This window comes from Meriones unguiculatus, chromosome X (assembly GCF_030254825.1).
Source record: "Meriones unguiculatus strain TT.TT164.6M chromosome X, Bangor_MerUng_6.1, whole genome shotgun sequence".
Classification (NCBI taxonomy): domain Eukaryota; kingdom Metazoa; phylum Chordata; class Mammalia; order Rodentia; family Muridae; genus Meriones; species Meriones unguiculatus.
The window spans coordinates 39400624-39425474 of NC_083369.1; the positions used below are offsets into that span (position 1 = coordinate 39400624).

Below are 24851 nucleotides of genomic sequence, written 5' to 3' on the forward strand. Positions count from 1 at the left end.
CATTTGGGTCTAAAATGAATACTTTCCACATCTGAAGAGTAGCCACAGGCCACTGTCAGCAGAGTATTCCTGTACTCATTTGGGGATAGACTGAGAAACACAGTGAGCAGAACAGTCCTAGGCTGGGCTGGCAGCAAAGTGAGTCCCAAAGCCAGCTGTGCAGTGATAATTTTGAAGGTTTTACCTCAGAAAATGTGAAACACAGTCAAGTGTTAAGCAAGATATAACTAGGACCTAACCTCAGAGGGTACCATGGGGGTGGAAGGTGGGTTCCGGAGTAGAAGGCAGGAAGAACCTATGTCAGTCTGGGTAGTGACAGAGGGGTCCAGGGAACAAGGGCAGTTCCTTTATGGCTTAAAGTGGCTGAGAAAGAGTTTAGCAATAAAGTTACCAGGGAGACCAGACATCAGGTCCTGGCTCTGGGACAAGCACGAGGGACCAAGGACCAACAAAGCCTCTGTGGGTCTTAGTCAAACTTGCTGGGCTGGGAAAACACAGGTTGGCCACCAGATGGGGACAGAGAGCTGTGTCCACAGGCAGTCCCTCAGAGAAATGATGGAGTGGGCCTGGGAACTTTTACAGACATCTGCTCCCTGCTGTGATATAAGGGCCCTGAGGAGAAAGTAGAAAATAGGTCAAAGTAGACAAGAGGACAACAGTCTGTCCTACAGGGGAAGGTATCCAATGGAGGAAGTGTTCCTGCCACGTGGCTAGGAGATTGATAGCTTAGCGACTGTGTGCGTGGGTGGACCTTGGAGTAATGGCCGCAACTGGACCCTGGGATAACCCTGTCCAAAGCTCCTAGCTCTCGGGCTCATGATGGCCACTTGGTAGAGACAGAGAAGGCTTCCAGCCACTTTGGGAAATAAAGCTGCAGAGCTGCCTCACTCTCCTGCTTGAGAGGACGTTCTATGTACTCAAGGCCGTATGTAGTACCTTAAGACCCGAAGAGAACAGAATGTGTCCTTGCGACTGGACTTAAGGAGACATATCACAGACACGCACACACTCTGAACTCCTTACTCCAAGGACCCTGAACTGGAACTATAAGGTTCTCTATATTGACAGATTTACTGGGACTTATAATCCTGCAGATCTGTGCTAGACACAAAATAGGCTTTATTATTATTATTATTATTATTATTATTATTATTATTATTTATTTTGCCAGTGACACCCACCATTCTTATCTCTCCCAGGTCCCAGAAGCCATTCGCAAATGCCAGCGTGCTGGCATCACAGTCCGTATGGTGACTGGAGACAACATCAACACCGCCCGGGCTATCGCAGCTAAGTGTGGCATCATCCAGCCAGGGGAAGACTTCCTGTGCCTGGAAGGGAAGGAATTCAATAGAAGGATTCGAAACGAGAAAGGCGAGGTAGCTCCCTGTCCTGGGCTGATGCCTTCCCTGGCTGTCTGCTATCTTCCCAGTCCTCCCAGCCACAGTACCTGTCTGCAGTCTGACTCTGGCGTGTCCATTATTTCCTCCAGATAGAACAGGAGCGGCTGGACAAGGTGTGGCCCAAGCTTCGGGTGCTGGCCCGGTCATCTCCCACTGACAAACACACTCTAGTCAAAGGTAACTAAATGTGTTCACCCTCTTAAATATGTGGCTGCTTCTGGCATCTATGTGTATTGTCTTAGGTTCTTTTTTTTTTTTTTTTAATTATTTGTTTTAGGTTCTTGAGTGGAAGATTTTAGAGACCAATCACTAGAAAACATCCAACTAAGAGTGGCTCATAGAAAAATTGGGGAAACTGAGGGCCAAGATAGGGAGACAATCATCTAATTCATACCTTCTACCAAATCATCGGACCCTGTTTTACCGAGCAAAGGACCTTGATTAAATGGGGGCATAAAACTACCACATTAAAGCAAAGGAATGTGTTTCCCATAAGTAACCCAGTTCGTAGAAGCAGCCCATACCAACCTTTGACAGATAAGTTTCAACCTTATCCTGACCCACTCTGTGTTCCAGGTATTATTGATAGCACGACTGGTGAGCAGCGGCAGGTGGTGGCTGTGACTGGGGATGGCACCAACGACGGGCCAGCCCTCAAAAAGGCAGATGTGGGCTTTGCCATGGTAAGCCACCTGGTGCCAGAGCAGTTCCTCAGAGATATGAAATCCTTCTTTTCCTGGACTTAACTTTGCACCAGAAAGTGCCAGCGTCAGGGCAGATGACAGAGTGCTAGAACCTTCCTTCTCTCACATCTTGACCACTTGGGGCTTCATGGGATTTGACCATTAACAAATACATATGTGATTTGTTTAAAGATATTTGGTGTGAAGACACCAGGGGTGACAGTGGAGCCCAACTGTGCCAATGAAGAAAGGGAGGAACAATGAACCGTGGCTTGTCAACAATGGCAGCTGCCCATCATCACCAATTCTCGAGCCAATCCAAGTAGCCCCTGGCCCCCAAAGTGATGAGCAGAGACCACAGTGGGTTCTTCCCCTGGTTTCTCTCTGTTCTTATAGATATAACTCTTCTCACTGGGCAGGGTGGCCTTCGAGGCACTACCCATATGGTGAACCCTGTCCTCTATTCATATGGGACAATAGCCTGCTGTCACCTTCACCCACTGTAGCAGAAAGGAGGACTTTTTATTCAGTCCACATTTGGTGTCTTGGTGGGGTGGGGTAGTACAATGTTTTTGGACTTTACAACTAGGAGTAGAGAGCAAGCTGAGCTCCCCCAGGGTGGCTAGTGTCAGGCCCAAGATGGGGTGAGTAAGAGCTGTACAGACTTGATATCTGTTGCTATACCTGAGCCTGCGTGCTGGAGAAACAAGAATCTGCCATGTAGCCAGAAGATTGGCCCTTTATCCTACCCACACAGTCCACATTTCTTGGGGCTTCCTTGGGTAGCCAGACTAAGGGCAAGTGAGTAGCCAGGCTGTATGAAGGTTCATGTTGTTATCAACTATGTTGTTTAGCAGCAAAGCCCCCTCACAGCCACATCTGAAAACATGCAGCTTGTAGCTTAGGATGTATTAGATTAAAACAAGTACTGTTCAATTTGGGCCTTACTTGGAAGGGAAAGGCATAGAACCACTCCAGATGGGCTAGATGGCCAAGGAGGGTCTGACAAATAGGAACTGTGCTTGTGTGCCATCCACAGGGCATCGCAGGCACTGATGTGGCTAAGGAGGCCTCTGACATCATCCTTACCGATGACAACTTCACCAGCATTGTCAAGGCGGTCATGTGGGGCCGCAATGTCTACGACAGCATCTCCAAGTTCCTGCAGTTTCAGTTGACAGTCAATGTGGTAGCTGTGATCGTGGCCTTCACGGGTGCCTGCATTACTCAGGTGGGCATCAGGGACCTACAGGAGGCAGTGGATTTCTAAGGTCAATCGTGTGGGCTAAAGACGGCCATGTTGAGAGCAAGAGTTTTTCTTTGCTGCAGATACCTTTTATTGAAATCAAATTCACATTCCAAAAGTCTTTTCTGTTCATGGTAGTCAATTCCTTTACTTTAGTAGAATATACTAAATTCACTGTGAATATACTAAATAAGATCATCACTTCCATCTAGTTCCCGAATACATTCATCCATCCCAAAGGAAACCTGTCACCTACTAGAAGTCATTCCCCATACCCCTTTAAGCCCCTGAAAGCTGCCACCCCTTTCTGCCTTTATTTATTTCACTGTTATAGACATTTTGTATCAGTGGGAAAAAATGGCATGTGGCCTTTGGGTTTGGTTTTTACATTTTTTTTGTAAAAGGGGCACGGCACATGTATGTGCTACAGTACATATGTGGAGGCCAGAGGAAAAACTTGCATAAAGAAGTCCTTTCTCTTTCCACCCTGTGGGTCCCTAGGGAATTGAACTTAGGCCATTATGTTTGCATCTTTATCCATTTTGCCAGTTTGCCAGTTCCACATGTGGCCTTTGCACCCAGCATCTCATTCAGAATATTTTCAGGAATAATCCAAGTTAGAGCTTGGGCCAGTGTTTTATTCATTTTCATAAATACTCCAGTAGGTCTCATAGGTCTCATTTTGTTTGTCATTCATCCACTAACCAACCTTTGGACAACCTCCACTTCATTGTATTGTGAGTAGTGCTGTTCTTTCTTTTCTTTTCTGTCTCTCTCTGTTTCTCTCTCTCTCTCTCTCTCAACAGGCTCTCTCTGTGTAACAGCCTTGGCTGTCCTGGACTCACTTTGTAGAACAGGATGGCCTCAGACTCACAGAGACCTGCCTGCCTCTGTCTCCCAAGCGCTGGGATAAAAGATGTGTGCCACCACTGTCTTGCCGTATTTCCCTTTCTAAATGGTTCATCCTCTCCGTTTGTTGGAGGCCAAAATTTATTGATTTCTTTTTAGGGATGGTTGACTTTATTGTCAACAAGTAGTTACCTATTTTTACTGATTAGCTTGGTCTTTTTCAAGGATGTGTGTGTGTGTGTGTGTGTTGGCAAGGTGTAAACACACATGCATTTATGTTCGTGTAGAGGTCAGAAGTCAATTTCTGGTGTAACTTGGAAACAGCCTACTTGCCTTTTTGAAAGACAGTCTTTCAATAAGATCCCAGCCTCACTGATTAGGACAAGCTAGCTGGGCAGCAAGCCTTACAGATACTCACATCTTCACCTCCCCATCACTGAGGATACAAATTCACACCACTGCACTAAGCTTTTTTGATATAGGGTCTGGAGGTTGGGCCTAGATTCTAATGCTTGTAAAGCAAGCACTTTGATAACTCCCTAGCCCTCTAAGACATTTTCTTGATATCTACGTCATATATTAATGACATCATAATAACTATCCTAAACATTTGAAAGGACAGAATTGCATGGTTTGACATGTTCATTGTTGTACAACCATCACCTCTATTTACTCTGGGAATATTCTCATGGTCTCTAGAGGAAGCTTCACACCCATTAGCAGCCTCTCCCCATTGCCTCCCTAGCCTTGGAAATGCTCACCTGCTCTGTCTGTGAACTTCTGAGTTCATTTGATTTCACCAACTCCATCTATGGTCTTGTACACCTGGCTCCTGTGAAGCTGATTTTTAAAAAGACACTCAATGGATATGATGAGAAAGCAGGTTGGGGTCAACATTTCTGCCTCTTCCTGCCCTATGAAGTGAGAGACTGGTTTCAAAGGCTGTTACGGGGCAGTCTTGCAGGGCTGTCTTGAAAGCCCTGGTAACTAAGTTCAGACTTTGTGGTTCCTACAAAGGCTTCAGACCACACCTTTGAGATCACTGCCATCAGGCAAAAAGAGAGGGAGGTAACCAGCAATCAGAAATCCCAGTGGAAAATTTCTGCCAGCCTGAGGAAACTTGTATGACTTTCATTCTGGGAATGAAATTTCCATGGCATTGGGAAAGCTGAGCTTCTCCTCAGTAGTGGCAGGCTAGCCTATCCCTCCACCCCAAGTTTTTTCTGTGGAGGCCACAGAAAGGTGACTGCTCCATTTCTGCAGGACTCTCCTCTCAAAGCTGTGCAGATGTTGTGGGTGAACTTGATCATGGACACATTTGCCTCACTTGCCCTGGCAACCGAACCCCCAACTGAGTCACTCCTGCTGCGGAAGCCATATGGCCGGGACAAGCCTCTCATCTCACGCACCATGATGAAGAACATCCTTGGACATGCTGTCTACCAGCTCACCATCATCTTTACCCTACTCTTTGTTGGTATGTTGGACCCAAAGCACATATGATAGCCCATATCCGAGGCTTTCAGGACAGTATTGATGTGGCCTCATGTTTGGGCCCTGTCTGTAGCCTTAGTCTGGCATAGGATGGGATGCAGCACTTACAGACTGAAAAGAGCAAGCCTGCCGTGTACCTCCCTGCTACCCTTCACCATGTGTCCTACTGCACATCTCTGGGGCAGATGTGGTGAAGGAAGGTGGCCACTGCTTCGGGGAGACCTTCCCTTCTCAGCCCCTGCCTCTCTTTTACCTTCAGGAGAGCTCTTCTTCGACATTGACAGTGGAAGGAATGCACCCCTGCACTCGCCACCCTCAGAGCACTATACTATCATCTTCAACACCTTCGTCATGATGCAGCTTTTCAATGAGATCAATGCTCGCAAGATCCATGGTGAAAGGAATGTCTTTGATGGCATCTTCAGCAATCCTATCTTCTGCAGCATTGTCCTCGGCACCTTTGGAATTCAGGTAGGGAATGAATATGTAGGGGAAATGATGTTGGCCTCCCTGTCCTTGAATCTATTCTGCATTCTAGAGAAGGTGTTCCTCCAAACATTGCTGGGCTCATTTTGGTGTAACCTGCTAGCTTCCAGAGAGCTATGGAAAGAAGGCTTTTATCCTCTAATCCTGTTCACATGGCTACTAGAAATATTATGCCCTGGCTCTCTCTCTCTCTCTCTCTCTCTCTCTCTCTCTCTCTCTCTGTCAACCATCTGCATTTCTAGCACCTAACTCCTTCGATAACTATAGAAGATTCTTTAGCAAATGCTTGCTGTACACATGGTTGACATACTAAACTCTGGCTGCCACAGCGTTGTGGGCAGGTAGGCCAGCTCAATTCCTAAGAGAGGCTGAATGCTCCAAAGTGTAGTGTCTTCAAGCAAAGCTGCAAATATAATAAGTCCAACCAAGAATATAATACCAAATATAATAAGTCCAATCAAGAAATGGCTATCATACAAATGCAGTTCACTGTTTAAGAGGAGGGATATGTCATACCTTTGGCCACCCCCAAATGGCAGTAATGAATCATTGCAAGAATTTTACTGTAGTTTCCCAGGATCAAATGAATGAGAGAATCAACAGACTTCATCTTGGCTAACACAAAATAATGTCAGCCCACCACAGAATGTAGACTGGCCCTGGTTGCCTGGAACCTGGCCCTGAGATGGGTTGGGTTATAAACTATGGATTGGTTGGTTAGCATTTGAAAATCTTGCCCTTGGGTGTAAGACTACTCCTGAAGTAAACAGCAAGGAAGACAGGAAGGCAAAGACAGGGTGATCCTCATACTATAGGGTCATGCAGAGCAGGCAAATGTGAAAAAGTCTTGAAGAAGATGGAAAGATGGTCCAGAGAGCTGAGCCTCACCTCGAGACTAGAAGCACTAGAGGGGAGGTGAGTGTGAGCATGTGAAGCTACATTTTGACCCATCATGGTACACTTGGCCTTGTAGGCAGCTAGTCTGTGGAGATGTTGTTAAGCCTTTGCTGAGGGAGAAAAGAAGGGAACAAGCTGAGAAGTAAATCCAAGATATTTCCCAGAGTGTGGCCAGTCCACCCATGGGCCAGGAAGCCAGCAAGTCCTTGACTATGATCAGTTTGGTTTGGCTCCCAAAAGACAAGGTCAATCTAGAAAGCGAGGTTTATAGAACTCTGGGCAGGACATAGAGAAGTCAGGAGCTATCTTGACTGTTCTTCCACCTACCACTTTCCATTCTTTCCCTCAGATTGTCATTGTCCAATTTGGTGGGAAGCCCTTCAGCTGTTCCCCACTGTCCGCAGAACAGTGGCTCTGGTGCCTGTTTGTTGGTGTTGGGGAGCTAGTCTGGGGACAGGTGAGTGTCTACCCCCTGGTTGCTTCCATTGGTTGCCCTCAGAGTGGGTAAGAAGCCAGGAATCCTGGCTCACCTATGCTTCCTACTATCCTGACTCCCTCCCCACCGGATCCTATGACCTGGAAAGTGTGTGGTGTGTGCTCAGGATCAGGCCTATGACATACTATGCCCTGGGGGCAAGGTCACTAACTGACAACCTCAGGAATGAGAACATAGAGTTGAAATGTCATAGTGTGCTGGAAAATCATGTGGTTTCCTTTTCCATGGTTTGAAGCTAAAAAGTTTTCTCCTAAACCTGGATATTTGGGGGACTGAAGTGTTCCTTGGTATAGAGCACTTGCTTAGCTTTTTAAACAACTTGAATCCATCCCCAGCAGTGCACAAAAACAAAAACAAAAACAAGATAGAAGGAAGGATGGCCTGTGTTGCTTAGAATGTCCCAATATATTTGGAATTAAACAACACACTGCTATAAAAATCTGTAGGGCAAGTAGAGCTTAAGGAAAAATCAAGTGTTTTGACTTAATAGAACCCTTGCAGACATGAGAGGCGCAGCTTCCCCAAAGAAGTAGTTTGTAGCACCCAGTGATAAGATCAGGAAGCAACATCTTAGGTGTTGGCAGCCAGTACAATCTCAGGCACCAAGCCAGCCTGCTCCATGGTGTACAATAGGTCTCTGAAGCATTTTCTCCAGAGTTTAGGAACACTACTATGGGAAGACATGTCCAGGATTTACTTCTGTCTGTGTCTTGTTCAGCTCTGGCTGCCATAGCAAGCTACTAGAGACTGGCAGGTTATACGGAAGGCATGTATTTTCTCACAGCTCTGGAAGCTTAAAGTCTAAGATCAATTCAGTGTCTGGTAAGGGTCCCTTCCTGGATTCTGAGTGGCTACTTTCTCCCTGTGTACTACTAGGAAGTTCTCTGATATCTCTTCCCATAAGGTCACAAATCTGGTGTGAACAAGGAGCCAACTTAATGTCTTCATTTAACCTATATTATCTGACTCTTCCAAATACTTCCAAACTGATAGTTAGGCCTCACTACTAGGGGGTAAGGAGGTACCATTTAAGTTATAACACTATGAGCTTTGTTTCTTTATCCACTGGTATGTAGCCACAGAGACCACTTTGGCTATGGCAGACACTAGCCTCTGCTGGCTCCTGGCATTAATCATCAGAGACAGCTTACACAGTTTCTCCATTACATTTTCAAGCAACTTCTCTCTACTGCTGCACCTCCCATCCTGTCACACGTAGGCCTAATGGTCCAATGGAGTCCCTTCATATTCTTCAGCCTAGACTCTACATCCTCTACTCAGCCCTGCCCATGACAGCCTCTAGTTAACCTCTAACTCCCTGATATAATAGCTGCTTATAGGTCTGCCCATGGGTACATGCTGACGGCTTGTAACTCAGCCACTCAGAATATTTTTAATTATGAAAATAGTGCACATTCAGGAGGCGAGGTAGAGAGATGGAGCTACAACCAGGATGTAAAGTGAATAAATAAATGAGTAAATAGGTAAATAAATAATAAATACACATTCAAAATGACAAAACTTCAATAAAAAGGAATCCTTATAAAGGACCTTAAGGTTACTCCCATCATGCAGACAGGAATGTAAGAGGGACAGGATGATCTACTATCCTCCACCCAGACAATGAAAAGTACATTCCAGCCTTCCCTTCATTCCTCATACCCTTCCCAGATGTCTCCCTCCTAGTCACCTCTTCCTTCCTGCCAACTCCTGGTCACAAGTCCTATTCTGGGTCCTTCTTTCTCCAGGAAATGCCAGGTGCAAGCTTCCAGCAGGCTTAATCTCAGAGAATAGGATAGCCAGCTTTTCTTCCAGCAACCATAAAGGCCAACAGATATGGAGTTGCTATCATCTTGGAAGCTCATCTGAGTCCTGATATGTAGTTTTTCTTTGAGGTCAATCACATGGGTGTATAATACTCAGATGACTGGCTTCAGTGTCCATCCCCTCTGTGTCCTACAAGTATACATAGACTAGCAGGTAGCTCAAGGCCCCAACTGAGCCCCACTCACCTTAAGGAAGGATGTCCAGGCACTTAAAGATCCTTCCCACTGTCTCTTTCACATGGTGCTTTATACATTGGTTTCTCTGCTCCCCAGCCTGGATAAGACTCCATAGAGCAGAATCTGTCATGAGGAAGGAGCCATTTAGGGTCGACCAAGCCTAGGGTGTAAGCTGTATCTCTGAGAGATGGGACCTCTGGTTATTTCCTGGCCACAGTAGAGCCTCCTCTCATGGCTACCTCTGTTTTCTGCCCTTTGACTGTGGCTTTCCCAGGTCATTGCCACCATCCCCACCAGCCAGCTCAAGTGCCTGAAGGAAGCAGGGCATGGGCCTGGGAAGGATGAGATGACTGATGAGGAACTAGCCGAGGGGGAGGAAGAAATTGACCATGCTGAGCGAGAGCTCCGCAGGGGCCAGATCCTCTGGTTCCGGGGCCTCAACCGGATCCAGACACAGGTAAGCTGCTGTTTCATGTGACTTCTACTTTGCTGCCTTAGAAAGCAAGCGAGAAACAGGAACTTGGCAGGCAGACCCCAAAGCCAACAGGAAATTCCCTGGACCTATCCCCTAAGCATGCAGAAGCCATGGCTAGTTCCCCTCTTACCACATAGGGGTGCCCACCACTGGCTGGCCACTTAGATTGCCTCTCCCTGACACCCCCCTCAGTGCCTAGGTATCCTTTCTTGTAGCTGGATGAGAACATGTACTAGCAGCTAGTGAGTGTCTCAGGGGAACAGACAAGCACTTGACAAGGGCTGCTCAGGGAATAGGCAAGTTGCATTTGTGTGTAGAGGATGAAAATGGCCATTTCAAGGATCCTTAGGATCTCTGTTCACTAGAGTGTGCTGTAGTTATTGTGCAAGAGCCTCTCTAGTTAATGAACTCTGCCACCAAGTTGGTCCTAATCTTCATAGGCTGAACTGGTCAAGGCCAAAACCATCAGATAGCCAACATGAGGTAGTAGTGAAGGCTTGAAAACAAACAAACAAAAAATATGTGCAACGCTACCCTGCTCTCTGCCCCAGTCCCTTCTTGGCCAGCTTTCTTACTAAAAGGTTCCATACTTCCTGCCTGTTTTCATCTCCCCTCATACCCTCTCATGATTGCACTGTCCTCCACTGCCACGAATGGCTCTCACCACTGTTTGCAAGGCCTTCGAACTCCATGTTTCCCAGTTGCCGTCTGGAAGTGTTGCTGGTTCTGCTCATCCTAACAGCTTGCTGTTCCTTCTGAGTTTCCATCTTCTCTCTGTCTTTATTTTCCTTGTATCTCCACCTCTCACTCCAGCTATGTGTACTCTCTCATGCTAAAAATTCCTGGGAGAGCCTGCTAGGGAACTGCCTGAGCCCAAACATCCACAAGGTCACCATGCCTCCCCACATTGTTGCCTGGTCTGTACTGGTCTGTGGCCCAGGCAATTCCCTATGGCCTAGCTGGTTATCCTCTAGATGACCTTGGCACTCTTATCCTCATCTAAGGCCTTGTCTAGCTTCTCTCTGATGCCTCACTACCTCTCCTATAGATGAAGCCGCTTTGCTTCTCTGAGAATTTACCCACTAAGGCAGAATCTCCCAGACATATTCTACTTGGGAGTCTGTTTGGCAACTCACTGGGGCAGGACTTGATTCCACACCCATCCCTGTGTCTTCTTCTAGCTGTCTTGCTGCACATGGCTCAGGACTCATACCCAAGCTGTCCTTAGGGCTCCAAAGGACACACAGCTACTCCAGTACAACCCCCAGTAATCTAATGGTATCCATCCTGAGGGCGCCCCTCTTTTCCCTTTTAGGCTCTGTGGCTATGCCTGCTCCTGGCAGGACAACTGGGATCATTCCTCGCTTCCCCACCTGTCCTTGTTTATCCCTGTCCCTCTGATACCACCCTGGGGCCTGTGGAGTTTGTCTCAGTTATCCCCAGGATGAAGTTTCAGCTTCTGACCGTGGCATTCAAGCTCCAACTTCTTGACATCACCCCATTCCTCTCTATATCCCCATGGCTCTGTGCTGGTTTTCCAGATGTACACCCTGCCTATCCATACTGCTATGTCTCCCTGCTTGCTGCTATGTACCCTCGGGGCTCTCTCTTAATGCTATAAAAGCCTACTTAAAGGTTGCCAAGTCTATGACTCCTTCTCACACACTACCCCCTCCTACTACCATGGGCTGTCTGTGCAACTAAGGGCTAGACAATGACTCTGAATATGCCAGGATTCCTTGGGGAAATTACAAAGTGGAATCCTTTAGGACTAGGCAAGGTGGCACAAAAGAAGTCTAAGTTGAAGGCATTCCTCAAGGACCAATCATCCTGGGAACCTACTCCAGTGTGTCCATGGATATACAGGGACCACATGTGAGTCATGTTACCCTAGCTACTTAAGATTTAGGTAAAGCCTGGGAAAGGGGGAGCAGCCATTAGATCACTTGCCCAGGCTCCCTCTTCTTATTGGATGAGCCAGTGCCTCCAGCACAGTGCCCAGTACAGGGATGAGCACAGCATAGGTAGCTTTGGCCTGTTCCCTGTAATGAATGTTTACACTAGCGTAAATGCATAGCAACTGTTGGGGGGAGCCCTCACATCTTCCCAATGGGCATGTGTCCCCCCACCGTACCTTTCAGGGAACTGCGACTGTGGCCACTCCCAGAATCCCCTCCTGATCTGATTCAGGGCAGATCTTGTCTGTCATGCTCCAGTTCTGCTGCAAAGTCCATGAAAAGAGCCCAGAAATGACCTCAGTCCACATCAGCCTCTTTTACTTCTGTCATGTAATACAATATAAAGTTAGCATTTCTATCTGCTGAGACAGCAAACCTATCTCAACCTAGAGAGTCAGTGGCAGCTTGACCACAAATATATATTGTGCATTTGTGTGTCTGTAAGTTCCTGGGCAGGCCACTGCTATCCCATTAGCAGACGTGGGAGGCACCAGCCAGAGTCTTAGTGTTCCATGTCATTCTGACTGTTCCATGCCCATGTACATACTTTGCAAGCAAAGAGGTAGGACCCCAAGGAAAGAAGGAGTGGTCCAAAAATCAGCCTGTGAGAGCCGGGGTTAGTACAAGTTCCTCAAGCATAATTCTTGGCCCTCAATAAAGCCATATTGATTCCTCCATGGAATCTCAACTCCATGGCATTTCAAGGTGGCTTTATCATGTCTGATACACCAAGCCTCTCAAGAATGGTGAACCAGTCACTATAGCTCAACTTATTCTATATGATTCAAAGAAAGAAAGAAAGAAAGAAAGAAAGAAAGAAAGAAAGAAAGAAACCTGCTTGAAAACAGAACTAAAGCCTGTGAAAGGCTCTTTCAGTTATATGTATTTTCCAAGCAACTGGACCTAGATTTTTGGATCCTGTGAACCACAAAATTGTTCCACAGATTTCAAAGGCCTGTACAATATTTCCTGTTGCAAAGTAACTTGATTCCCACTCTCACCACTGTTTTATACTAATGTATCAATGCACCAAATGCTAGGATGATGTTCCACAAAAAAAGAGAGTGTCTCAAACCTAGAACATGTAGCTTTTAAAATATTCATGATGTGGTCTGTCTGTTTTTCATTCACCAATGACTGAGCCTTGCTCCTGCCAATGCTGGGGCCTCTGGCAGGGGTAGGGTTGTGACGAGGATAGTTTCATAGATATGATTATCCCATGGGGACATCATGTAAAACTTGGAGACTGACGCAAACTGAGGCAGCAAAGTCGGGTTTTACATTCCTTGTCTTCTCTAAAGAAGCGACCCCACACCCTAGAATCTGCAACATCATTGCTTCAAACATCTTCCCCTCCATGTGTACAACATATTCCTCCCTGATGCAGCCCTCAAAGCCTGCCTTCTCTTGAGGATGGGCGTGAGGAAGTAAGCTGTACCAGATAAAAAGTAGCACTGGGCAGGTTAAGTGGAAGGATGACGAGTCTTTCCACAGTAGGTCCAAGTTTGAAAGGCATTTTGTTTGGAGGAGGGTATCAACGGTGCAGCTGCCTCTTTTGGAGAATCCCTGTCAGCAAACATGAGGAGACTGATAGGTACCAAGTCCCCATGGCAGGGTTTCGGGTAGACCAGGCAGTTAAGAGTGCTTTGGACTCCAGAAATGCATGTTGGTTTGGCTACTTATATTATTCAATGAACTACATGGTACTTTCCAGAAATTGTATCTACTCTCAAAGATTCTCTCCCCACTGAGGACATGTTCTGGGCTGCCAGTGTGCCTTACCTCTAGCCTCCCAGAGTCTTGGCATGTGGCCTCCCAATGTCTTGAAACTTGATGTAGTTGCTCAGCTGCAATTCCTTCAGACCCTTCTTCCTGTGTTTGGCATAATGTCATGGTCAAAGACAGGGTCAGAACACCCAAAGACAATGAGTCAGGAGGCTTCTAGAAGTATTTATCCACAAGGCTCTCCCATGGGTCTCATTTTCCACATATGTATATCCCTTGCTCAAAGAGTGGGGACAAGGCAGAAGGCAGTCGCCCCACCCCCAATCATCCCAGCCCCCATGCCTTGGGGCTGTGGGAAAGTTCTAACAAGACAAAGCCTATGCTCTTGAAAGCTCTTCTTTTGCCTAAATATATTTTCTTTTGAGGATTCCCCCTTAATTCATAGAGCTGCAGAAATCTGAGTGGTTATCTACCCTACACCAATGGAGCAGGGCAGAGCAAGAGACCCTTGCTAAGAGGACCATGGACAAAGGGCAGTGATTTCCCAGGGGTCCAGGCAGGAGACTACAGCCCACATACCATTGGGGAATGCTTCCACTTTCTAATAAGAGCGTGTCATATCCCTCAGGTGTGTTGGGGCGGAAAAAAAATGTTGAGAACTACCGAAGTAGGATAAGGAAGTATTGCCAGACACAGGTACTTAATGACGAGTGGCTCTTGATGAGCGTATCGTGAATGCAAGTGACCTATGAAATGTTTGCAGTGTGTCCCCACCAGTGACCTTTCCCTCTCACACTCCTAACCACTAACCATTTGCCAAGCAAACCCTCTCTCAGTAATGGCTTTGTCAAAAGCATTGTCAGTTTCCAGGGATCAGGGCTGACCTAACTGAGGCTTTGCTGGCTCCGTATGTCCCTAGTGTGGCCCCTGCCCTCACCCAGCCCCACCCTGTGTGGTAGCCTGGCCCTCCATGCAAGCCAACCTTTATCTCATTTTCTCTCCCACAGATGGAGGTAGTGAGTACCTTCAAGAGAAGCGGGTCATTTCAGGGTGCTGTGCGCCGGCGGTCTTCAGTCCTCAGCCAGCTCCATGACGTAACCAATCTTTCTACCCCTACTCACGTAACTCTCTCTGCCGCCAAGCCCACCAGCGCTGCTGGCAGTGAGTCTTGACTTCCCTTTTCTCTCATAAATGGCACCTGGGGGAAGATAAAGCCTCCCTGACTCTGCCTTCTCTTTTCCAGTCTTGCATTTCTGCTCACGGTGGCTTTTCTGTTCCTTCTTTACTGCCCTGTCCAGTCCTTCCCGCCAGACGGTGGCTCTCCAAAGCCATATTCTCTTATGAAATAACCCCACAGCGCTGCCAGGCCTTTCGTCCTTTGCTTTATTTGGATTTTGGTTTGCATTTAGTACTCCTGCTGCCATTGGTTTTCTTTTCTTGAATTTGTCCGCATGCACCCATAGTTCTTCATGAACTCAGGTTTCTTCTGGTGGTGTCTGGTGCCAGGCTGGGGACTTGCTCCATGTTCTGGGGTAAGTGTCAGGAAAGCATGTGTCCCAGGGCTACCCTCTGGGGTAGGCAAAGGCCCACAGTATGGTATCATTTGCAGCAGAAGAATCCAGCCAATCTCCTCGGGGAAGAAAGTGACAACTTCCAGCATTCTCCTTGAGGTGGTTTCCAAAGGACACCCCTCTCTCCAGTCCCCAGGTTGGCTCAGTGGTGACCAAGGGTGCCTCTCCTGAGCAACTGGTGCCTGCCCTTCAGGCCCCACCCTGAGCCAGAATCTGTTAGAGGAGCCCTGATAACAGACACTCAGAGGCCAGGCAGGTGCTCTTTTTCTGTGTCCCCAAGCATTTCGCTCTTTCCAAACAGGCCTCAGTACTGGAGGATCTGAACCCAGTCTTATGCAATCCTCTCTACTCCTTCCTCAGAGAAGCCAGGACATTTCAATGACAAGCTCCCACCGTGCAATTCACATTTTGAAGAGAACCCTGGGGTTGGCCTAACTAGATAGAAGCTTCCATAATTGCTCACATCTTTTTACAATGACAAAGAAGAGGCCACTAGACTGCTAAACCTGTCACCCTGTGTTGCCCCCAACAGGAGAAATGCAGGCAACCATGTGGAGGTGGGGGCACTCCTACCAGGGTTGCCTGCTTTTGGTGACAAAGTCAGGAGGTTTCAAAAAGTGAACAGTAAACCTTCGAGTATGAGTCCAGGGCCGCTGCTGGGATAGTTCAATGCTAAGTCTTTCCTTTCCTTCCAGTGAGTCCCCTGCAGCTCCCTTCGGAAAATGCCACTCCCACGCAGATGGAAAGCCTTAATGACTTCACCTTTTCCCCCATCACAGACTCTTCGAGTTTCCTTTTGCTTGATTTCTTTCTTTTCTTTTCTTTCTTTTATTTATTTATTTTAGGAACTGGTGAGAGGTCCCCGGGGGGAGGTGCCCACCTCTTCCTTAAGCTCTGCTTTTGGGCCGCTGACTTTTAAGGAAAGGAAAAGGGCCCTTCAGGAATAGCACAGACGTGTGTGCACATACACCCCTTCTCCAAAGCACATGCCACATGTACCTCCAGCTTGTACAACCCCTGGACCACCCACCTGGGCCTCAGATATGGGCTGATACACATCACTGTTGGTCTGGAAAGTAGCCAGTGTTCCTGGCCTACCCAAGTGGGACCAAGGAGAATCTCAGGGCTGCTTTACCCAAAGAGGCCAGCAGGAAGCTGTACCAAATCAGTTAAGGATAGAATGGCCCATGGCCTCCCAACACACCTCAGCCATGCCCAGCTGAGCAGTAACAGCTTCCTTCTTCTAAACAATATGAAGAGTAGATGTAGGGAACACATAGATCTGCACAGCCCCTTTCCTCCCCACTGACTTTCAACACATTTTTCAGTGTCTTTCTGCACCTCCCATCTGTCAGCCTGTCTGTCTGTTTGTCCACCCGTCTGTCTACTTGTCCATCGAGTGCCTCAGTGGGAGGGCAGTTTACAAGATTCTTCTATGTATGCCTCTCCAAACCTCTTCCACAGTGCTGATCTTAGGCCTCACTGGAGCCAATCAGCGTCTGAGGCCCCTCCTTACCTGCTTCCAATACCTGAGTGAGGCCTACTTCTGCCCGCAATTCTCCCACTTCCTCCCTAAACTGTTTTCTTCCTTGGACCATAACACCTTGCTTCTCTCCCTCATTCCTTCCATGTACATCTGTTCCCCTTCTTCCCACCTTCGGATCCCAGCAGTGCCTGGTAAGTACAGTGGGAGAAACACCACCCTCCTGCTGTTCATGAGCTTTTCCAGGGGAAGCTAAGCAGATGTGAGAGGTGGGTGGCAGGGTCTCCTGAGGAGGGAGCTGCTGTGAAGGTATAGGGGTCCTGTTATCCCAAAAACCAAGGCAGGCAGCTTAAGAAAGACTCACTGTGGAGAAAGATGCCACTTGGGTCACCTGGTAACCCCAAGTGGGGCACGCTTTGCTTCTGCAAGCCACTGGCCAAAACTTATTCTTGCCACACAGCAGTTCCAGCTAGAGTTTAGAACTTAACTTCTGAGTTCTGGGAGCTCTGATAAATTGCTATACCCAGCACCCTCATAAACTAGAAGACGGGTGTTCATAAGACTCAGGATCCAATAGGCAGCCAGGCCTGGCAGAGTAAACACCTAGCTCACCCTGCTCATCTCCTTGGAACCCTTCAGAGGACCAGAGCTGCTGAAAAGGAAAGCAGGGTGAAAGCCATGGTTGAGCTCCCCTGAACAACACACAACATTGTACCAGGTGTTTTGACCACAGCTGTCCTGACTAGCCCCAAAGGTCACAAGATTTCCCAAGGAGAAGTATGGCCCCATATATGAGAAAATTTCCATCCTTATTCACTTGCTCCAGGCCAGATTGCCTTTCACCCCTCAGAGTCCAGAGGACTGTGCCTGTGGCTTTTGGGCATGGGAGAAGCTTCCTGTTGAGAGGCATTCCCATTAAGAGCCTCGGGCACTCTGGGAAGAAAATCTACTCATTCTGTGCATTTGGGGCCAGTACAAACAGTGGCCATCTTCAAACCTAGAGGGAGAGGGTAACCAGGATCCTTTGGGCACAGTATTTTCTCATCCTCTCTAACTTCCCACACTATTTGCACGCTCTTTCTCTCCCTCCCTCTCTCTCTCTCTCTTTCTCACTCACTCACTAGCTCTCTCTTGCTCTCCTGCTCTCTCCCCTCCCTCTCTTGCTGCTTCTAGACACAAGAGTCCTTCCACATTCCCACATGCCCCTTGCACAGACTGAGCTGGCCATGATCTCCTCACTTCTAGCTCCAGAATGGCCTGTGCAGCCTCTACTCTACTCAGCCATCTTTCCTCCCTTGCCTGGCCTCAAGGCTATCTCTGTCACAGCCATTTCGTTCATAGTCCTCTGGGTCTAGGACATATTATCTTCTCCCTCATGGCTGCCACATCATTTCTTGTGACCTGAACCATTTCCTGGAGGCCAGTCTGTCTGCATGGCTCAGGAAACAATGAGGCTGTAAAATCCTATTCCCTATGGGTGTCCATCATGCCCCTTCTCTCCCAGCCACACACTCACACACTAAGACTGCAGGACTTCATTCTCCTAGTGATTATCAAGAACTTCAAAAGGGTAGCTGGGGAGGGTTTTATGCACTCATCCAGCTTTGCTAAGAAGCAACAAACCCAGGGACTATGTATCTCCCTCCTAGTGAGAAGAGAGGAGCAATCTCTTTGGAAAGGCAAGCCTGGATCCTGGCGCCACCAAAGCCTCCCTTTGGGCTCCAGTGCCTAAGAGTTCTTTTCTGTCTCTTTCCCATGGAAATGCACAGACACACAGTCACACCCTTGCCCCTCTCCAGCTAAGCATCAAAGTCTAGCCCCCATCAGCTCACTCTGCAGACCCTCTCATTTCAACCAGCAGCCCAGCCCAGCCCATCCTCCAGGCAGTAGCACTGGGGCCTCTATACTCGAATGTTTACTGTTTCTGTAGTTTGAGATAAGGTGCCTCTGACGCAGACCAGCAAAGATTGAGCACCATATGGCCAGAGGGGCTTCTTCCAGGCTCTGATAAAGAATTTGGAAATTGACCACAGCAGTTGCTTCATTTTAAGGGGATTTTGCAACATGGAAACCTTTCACCCTTTGGGGAGAGGGAGCTAAACCCAGACAGGTGAGCCCTTGCAGCTTTGCTTGGAATAATCTTCCAGAGCAGTGGAAAGCATGCTCAGCATACACCAACACGGAAGGAGCTGGCAAAAGTCTTAAAATTGTCAAGAAGTTAATCAATGCTGAGCCAAATCACCCCAGTTGGGTTTCAGGGGACAGTATATTGGCAATTTATTTTCTTGTAGCTGTTTGACAATATGCACACTGGCTCCAAACTAGGGAAGGCATCAATCAATTCTCTAGTTGGGCCCTGCCCTACCCTTTCTGGAACTACAGGCTAAACCACATGGGAACAAGCTTCCAAGAAAATCCTAAAGGACACAACAAAATGCAACCTAGGTCCAGGCCTGCCTAGGAAGCCCTTGTCTGAGGCCTTACACGTAGGTGCTTTGAGTGTTGCTACATGGCCAGCAACTGAGGGCTTACTCCTGTGTTCTCTACTGCCTGACCATGTGACATGCTTGAGCCAGACTGCTGTCATCCAGAGCCAGTCTAGTCCCCATGGTCCCAGGCAGTGAGTGCCCAAAAGTAAGAAGCAACTTCCAAAAGCAGCTCACTTCTCAGTTTCCACATTTCCTGGGCCAGAATGCTAAGGCACCTGACAGATCCCTTTTCTCAAGAAACTTTTGAACTAGTATTTGGTTAAAATCAGTAGAAAGGTGAAGAAAGAGTCAGACAAAAGCATGTGAGCTTTAGTAGCAAAGCACATGAGCAAGCCCCCTGGGCCTACAGCCTCTGACAGTAATGGCCAGGTTGAGTTTCTCTCTGCCCAAAGAATAAGGAAGAAGAGTGGAGAAGGTGTCAAGCATTTTCTGCCATTGATTTTGCCGTTGTGATTCAGGAGCCTTTGCTTCTCTCTCTCTCTCTCTCTCTCTCTCTCTCTCTCTCTCTCTCTCTCTGCTTTTTATTTTCTTTTTCATTGTTTTTACTGGGATGAGCCTTCCCTCAGGTTCCTCAGTTACCAGCTTCTACCCTCTTGCTCCACATGGAATTTCCCAACACACACACACACACACACACACACACACACACACACACACACACGAGGGCTTAGGGAAGCACATGTGTAGCCCAAGAAGGCTTAAAGCTCCCATCCCTCAGGGCACCCTTGATTCCTTCCTGCTACAGCTTATAAATAGCGGATTGGTCTGAAATATCACTACCCATTGTGTGCCAAGTTAGCAGCTTTTTCCATGCATGCCCTGCTGTCTAGGCCACATGGAGAGGAGACATAACTTTCCTTTGGGGAGCAACTGGTGATTAGCAAAGAGAGTGACTATAGATGGCCACAGGCCTCCTAGGAAAGTGAAGAGGCCACTCAAAGCGTTTACAAGTGCTAGGTTCCAGGTTACTGGAAACAGACTCTCTGAGTTTGGTGTGGAAAGAGAAAGAGCAGCTATGGTAGATCTGGGAATCTATGATGGATCTATGGTTGGGGTGGTCACAGCCTAGCAAAGGTTGGGTTTGGGGTCCTTACGTGTTCAGGCAGTTCCAGCTAACTGGCTATAGCCAAGTGGGTAGAATGCTTTGGAAGAGGGAAGCTGCTATAGGAGACAGAGGCTAGGCTGGACCAGATATCTTATACCCACTCACCAAGTAAACTGAGTATGAGCAGCTTGCTGGATGTTGGAGACACCAATGAACCCTAGAAAAAAAAGTCCTATCTTGAGGGGAATGGTTAGCTTTCACTGAGAGGAGACAGAACAGAAAATAACTATGATTCAGTACTTTTGACTGGGTGCTGGAGGAACAAGGCCAAACTCACTGGAAGGGTAGGGAGAGAAGCTCACTGAAGGAAGAATCTTTGTAGCATAATAGACAGACAATGCTAATGCCCCACGAGAAGGAAATTGTCAGGAGTTGCAGGTAGTAAAAGAGACAGAATGAGAGATGCTAAGGCAGGCCCTTAGTTTGGGCTACAAGTTTTCTGTGGGAACGCTGTGGACTGTGAAGTCCATAACAGAATCAGAAAGACTAGGAAAAAATGTCTCTGTGGCAGCCAGTTTGAGCCTGGTGTGGCAGTGGTGTTGGGTGGGTGTGAAGTGGGAGATTCTGGGTGTCATTTGAAGGAAAGGAATGGCACGATTATCAAGGGTTAAGACTATTTTGGGGAGTGAGATATGGCTCAGACACCCACATCTGGACCTGAGAGAACAATGAAGACCGGTACAATGGAAGCTGTGGGTATGGAGGAGCACCTAGGCTAAGGAAGCAGCTCCTGGACATTAGGGAAGGGTCAGGGGGAAAGAGACTAGGAAGGATCTCGAAAGGCTGAGGAAGCATCAAGTATTTTGCTTGGTCAAGGACTGAATGGCAAAAGATAAAGTATCAAAAGTCTTCTTGGGGCGCCAGCCATGATGGGTTGCAGAAGTGAGGCAACAGCTGAATGTGATTGTGGAACTGGGGTGGGGAACAAGTACATGGTGATGAATGAGGTTGATGAGCCATAGCATCTTAGTTGGGTGATAAGCAACTGGAGACACCCCCTTTGCAGACTAACTTGATACTTTTGTTTTTCCCAAAAGCCTCAGCCATAATCTAGGGTTTAATCTTTCCTAGAGACATTTTTTCTATGTAAAATTATCCTGCAAAGTTGGATCTGGTGGTACATGCCTGCCATTCCAGCCCTGAGTAAGGGAGCAATGCTGAAACAAGAGATTCAGAGTCTGAAACCATCTGTATACTGGTCTGCATACTGAGACCCTGCCTCAAACAAACAAACAAACAAACAAATCCTTTCTCCTACAGGCAGATGGGCTGTAAATTAAAGTTCAATGATTTCCCACCCCCAGTCAACACCCAGGCCAGTTCTATCACTTACAAGAATATTTGTAGTCAGGTAGGGAAGTGACAGGGTCTGACTCAGTAGCCAGAAAGAGCCTTGAAACATCATCTGGACATGGGATGTTGCCGGCCACCATAGGCTCACCAGACCCTTAGTCAGAAGCTGTATGTCAGGCAGAGGCAGGATGGAGGCCCGAGGCAAACGAGGTCATCAACCTTCAGGCAGGACATGGAAGCTGTAGTGGAGGAGGGAAGGGATTCTCGTGATATGTTCTGGGGTTGGTCCCATTGGACAAGCTGACAGTGAAATGTGTAGAGAGGGTGAACTAGGAGCTAGTAAGGTGCCTCTGAAATCTGGCTAGAACCCTGGGCCCAGAAGGTCATGGAGTGAGTGAGGATATGAGAGTGAGAGCTTTAAGGGAGGTTCCTGGGAGTAGTAGGAGTAGCATGTGGAAAGGGGTCCTGGCTGGATGTGATACTCAAAGAATTGATGACATCTAGGTGATCTGATGGGCCTTGAGGGGTTGAAGGCCAGGGGGAAGTGTAGACATGGAAGCTCTGAGCATAGCAAACTGAGAAACCCAGGCAGGAGGCTGAGGGAAAGCCAGGGCAAGCTACGCTCTGGGTCACACATGGGCTCAACTCAGCCTTGGCTGCAGCTTGGCCAGAAACCCCAAACTGTAGGTCAGGAAGAAGGAATCCCAGAGTCTTGGAGATGCCTGCAGACACCTAGCACAATCCCTGCCTTCCAGAACACGTGGCCACTCTTCCAGGCATTTGCTGCTTTGCCTGAACCTTTCAGTCTTCCAGGACAGTGCCTGTGTCCTACCGCCTTCAGTTGGCTGAAAAGGCCCCAATCATAAGATCAACAGCAAACCACTCTGTTCTAGCCCCAGATTTCAATTCAGGGAAGAAAGGAGCTGGAGAAAAGCTGACTCACCCTCAGATGTTACCCTCAAGATGACTCAAAACACTGGAGTAGGTGTCCCTCTGAACCAGAGGCACAGCGCTCACTCACATATGGCATGCATGTGATCCCCAGGTGCTGGTACATCGGGCACTAGATCTGTTAGAAGGAGGAAGCAAATGGAACAGGTTAGAGCAGCAGCAACTGCAAACGGCAGGGAGGAGCCTATGAGGGTTGCCTTGTGGCCTGGGTGTCTCTCTTCACGGAAGGACTTTGGAGTCCAGCCGGGTGCTGTGAAACCCATGGATAGGTTTGAACAGGGTCTGGCCTGACCATGTGAGGTCAATTGAGGATGCTGGCTCACTGAGGAGAATGTTTGTGGCCAGCCACCTGGGCATTGCCAAAAGACTTAACAGATTCCCCCAGAGTTGAGGGCAACAACATGCAGCTCACTCTCTTTGTTGTGACATGATGAAGTTTAGTGATGTCCCCAGCATCAGCATGCCAGTCTTGCCCTAGAAAACCTGACAAAGGAAGCAGCATAGCTGTTGAATTTTCTCCTCATTAAAATTGGCGATAAGGGAAACTGTAATTTATTAAAATATAAATAAAATTTTTAAAGTGAAAAAAGAATTGGCGATTACTTTCAGTTCCATGTTAAACCTATTTAAACAACCAGTCTGAAAACAGTGGCCTGAAGAACAGCTAGCCATCCACCTATATGACAGAAAAAATAATCCTAACTGGATCTTAGATGTGGATTTAGGAAACCCTAATTTTCTAGAGCCTTTGCATTCCAAGGGCTGTGAGGTTTGCCTCATTTAAAGTGATTTAGGAGCACTGCATTTGGCCTGGCTGAGTTGTCAGCACTAAGGTCCTAACTTGGAGAGCTGAAAGGGACTCATTGTAGTCTGGGTGATTCATTGTCAACTGTTCCTATAAAGGACCAATGAGTAAACATATTTAGTTTTTCAAGCCAGGTCTCTGTTACAACTGCACAACCCTGCCCTTGTAGCGTGAAAACAGCCACAGACGGTATACAGATGAATGGGCATGGCAGCTTGCCAATAAACTTTATTTACAAAACCAGAAGAGATCTAGGATTCATTCACTTATTGGCCAGCATTTACAGATACATTATCTAAACCATGAAAACCAAATCCTAGCTCCTTTAAAAGACTTAGAAGTTATAATGTGCTCACTGCCTCACACTGGGAGGAACTAACTAGAGCTGGGGAACCCACTTATCCTCCTGGAGAATTGGCAGTCCTTCTACTGTCCTCTACGCTACCTGGAGGCCATCAGAGCTGGCTTTGTGTTTTCAGTACAGACGATTCATATGGGCAACTGTGCTGGCACTGGCCTGTCTGAAATCCAGCAGAGGCCTCTTCATTGACCTCTGGTTCTAAAAGCAGGAAGGAACCCAGCATGTGGGGCCAGGGAGAGATCAGAGTGACAGCTGTATTGTGGCTTGAAAAGATAATAAGGCAGGAGTTTGTGAGTGAACATGGAAAAGCCAAAGGAGGAAGAAGCTGAGTCTCAAGCAAGTTCTAAAAGTACTGGCCTGCAGGAGGTGCGGGTGGCTGAAGGGGATGTAAGCTTGGCTCAAGGCACATGGCTACAGTGGTAGGGAGGTCCAAGTATTGTGGGAAGTACTTCCTTATAGAATATAACACTGTATGCAAGTTGAAAACAAGAGTGGGATGGACAAGGAGCATGCAGCAAAGTGCAGGGCCGTCTAAATAGGAGCTCAAAGAGGAGGAAGGAGATAGGGGGTGGTTTGGGTGTGGGGAGAGGCCAGAAGGATAGATTGCCAAGGGCTGCTGAAGGTACCAAGTATTTAATCAGACCTGATCAGACACATGTAGCTATGATCCAGAGCTGTAAGAAGACCATGAGGCTAACTGGTAGATCAACACAGCTGAAGAGTAGCAGGCTTGCCACTTGCAATTTCAAGTGTGGACATTTTCAGTCTTGTCCTCCATGTTAGGGCCATTGTGTTCCTAGGAACAGAGCTCTGAGGAAGGTTCAGTGCCATAATCCCTAAATAGCTTCTAGTACTATACAGAGATGCAGACAGAGAAGAAGATTAACAGGGACATGCCTGAGCTCTGGAACATCCCAAGACAAAGGATCAGTAGAGAAAGTGATTTCAGAGCCACTGGTAAAGTAAAAGAGAGTCAGGCAGGAACAGCAATATTAGGGAGGCTTGAGATGTTTACAGAAATGTGATTGAAGTGTCTGGTGCACCCCTGAAAGAAGGACTAAGATGCAGGAACAGAAGT

At 47.5% G+C, this 24851-nt stretch overlaps 1 protein-coding gene across 8 annotated transcripts in view; it reads left to right on the forward strand.

Moving 5' to 3' along the window:
- Window positions 1-24851, forward strand: part of Atp2b3 (ATPase plasma membrane Ca2+ transporting 3) — a 70540-nt gene that overhangs the window by 42088 nt on the left and 3601 nt on the right. For 4 of the 8 annotated variants that reach the window (XM_060375259.1, XM_060375262.1, XM_060375260.1 and 1 more), the window contains 9 exons: window positions 1200-1379; window positions 1493-1580; window positions 1980-2086; window positions 3126-3317; window positions 5445-5658; window positions 5935-6146; window positions 7408-7515; window positions 9832-10014; window positions 14723-14809. In XM_060375259.1, the coding sequence (XP_060231242.1) occupies window positions 1200-1379; window positions 1493-1580; window positions 1980-2086; window positions 3126-3317; window positions 5445-5658; window positions 5935-6146; window positions 7408-7515; window positions 9832-10014; window positions 14723-14809 (1371 nt within the window). Of the gene's footprint in view, window positions 1-1199; window positions 1380-1492; window positions 1581-1979; window positions 2087-3125; window positions 3318-5444; window positions 5659-5934; window positions 6147-7407; window positions 7516-9831; window positions 10015-14722; window positions 14877-24851 lie in introns of all 8 variants that reach the window. The other 4 variants (XM_060375265.1, XM_060375266.1, XM_060375264.1 and 1 more) reach the window with 2 other exon arrangements.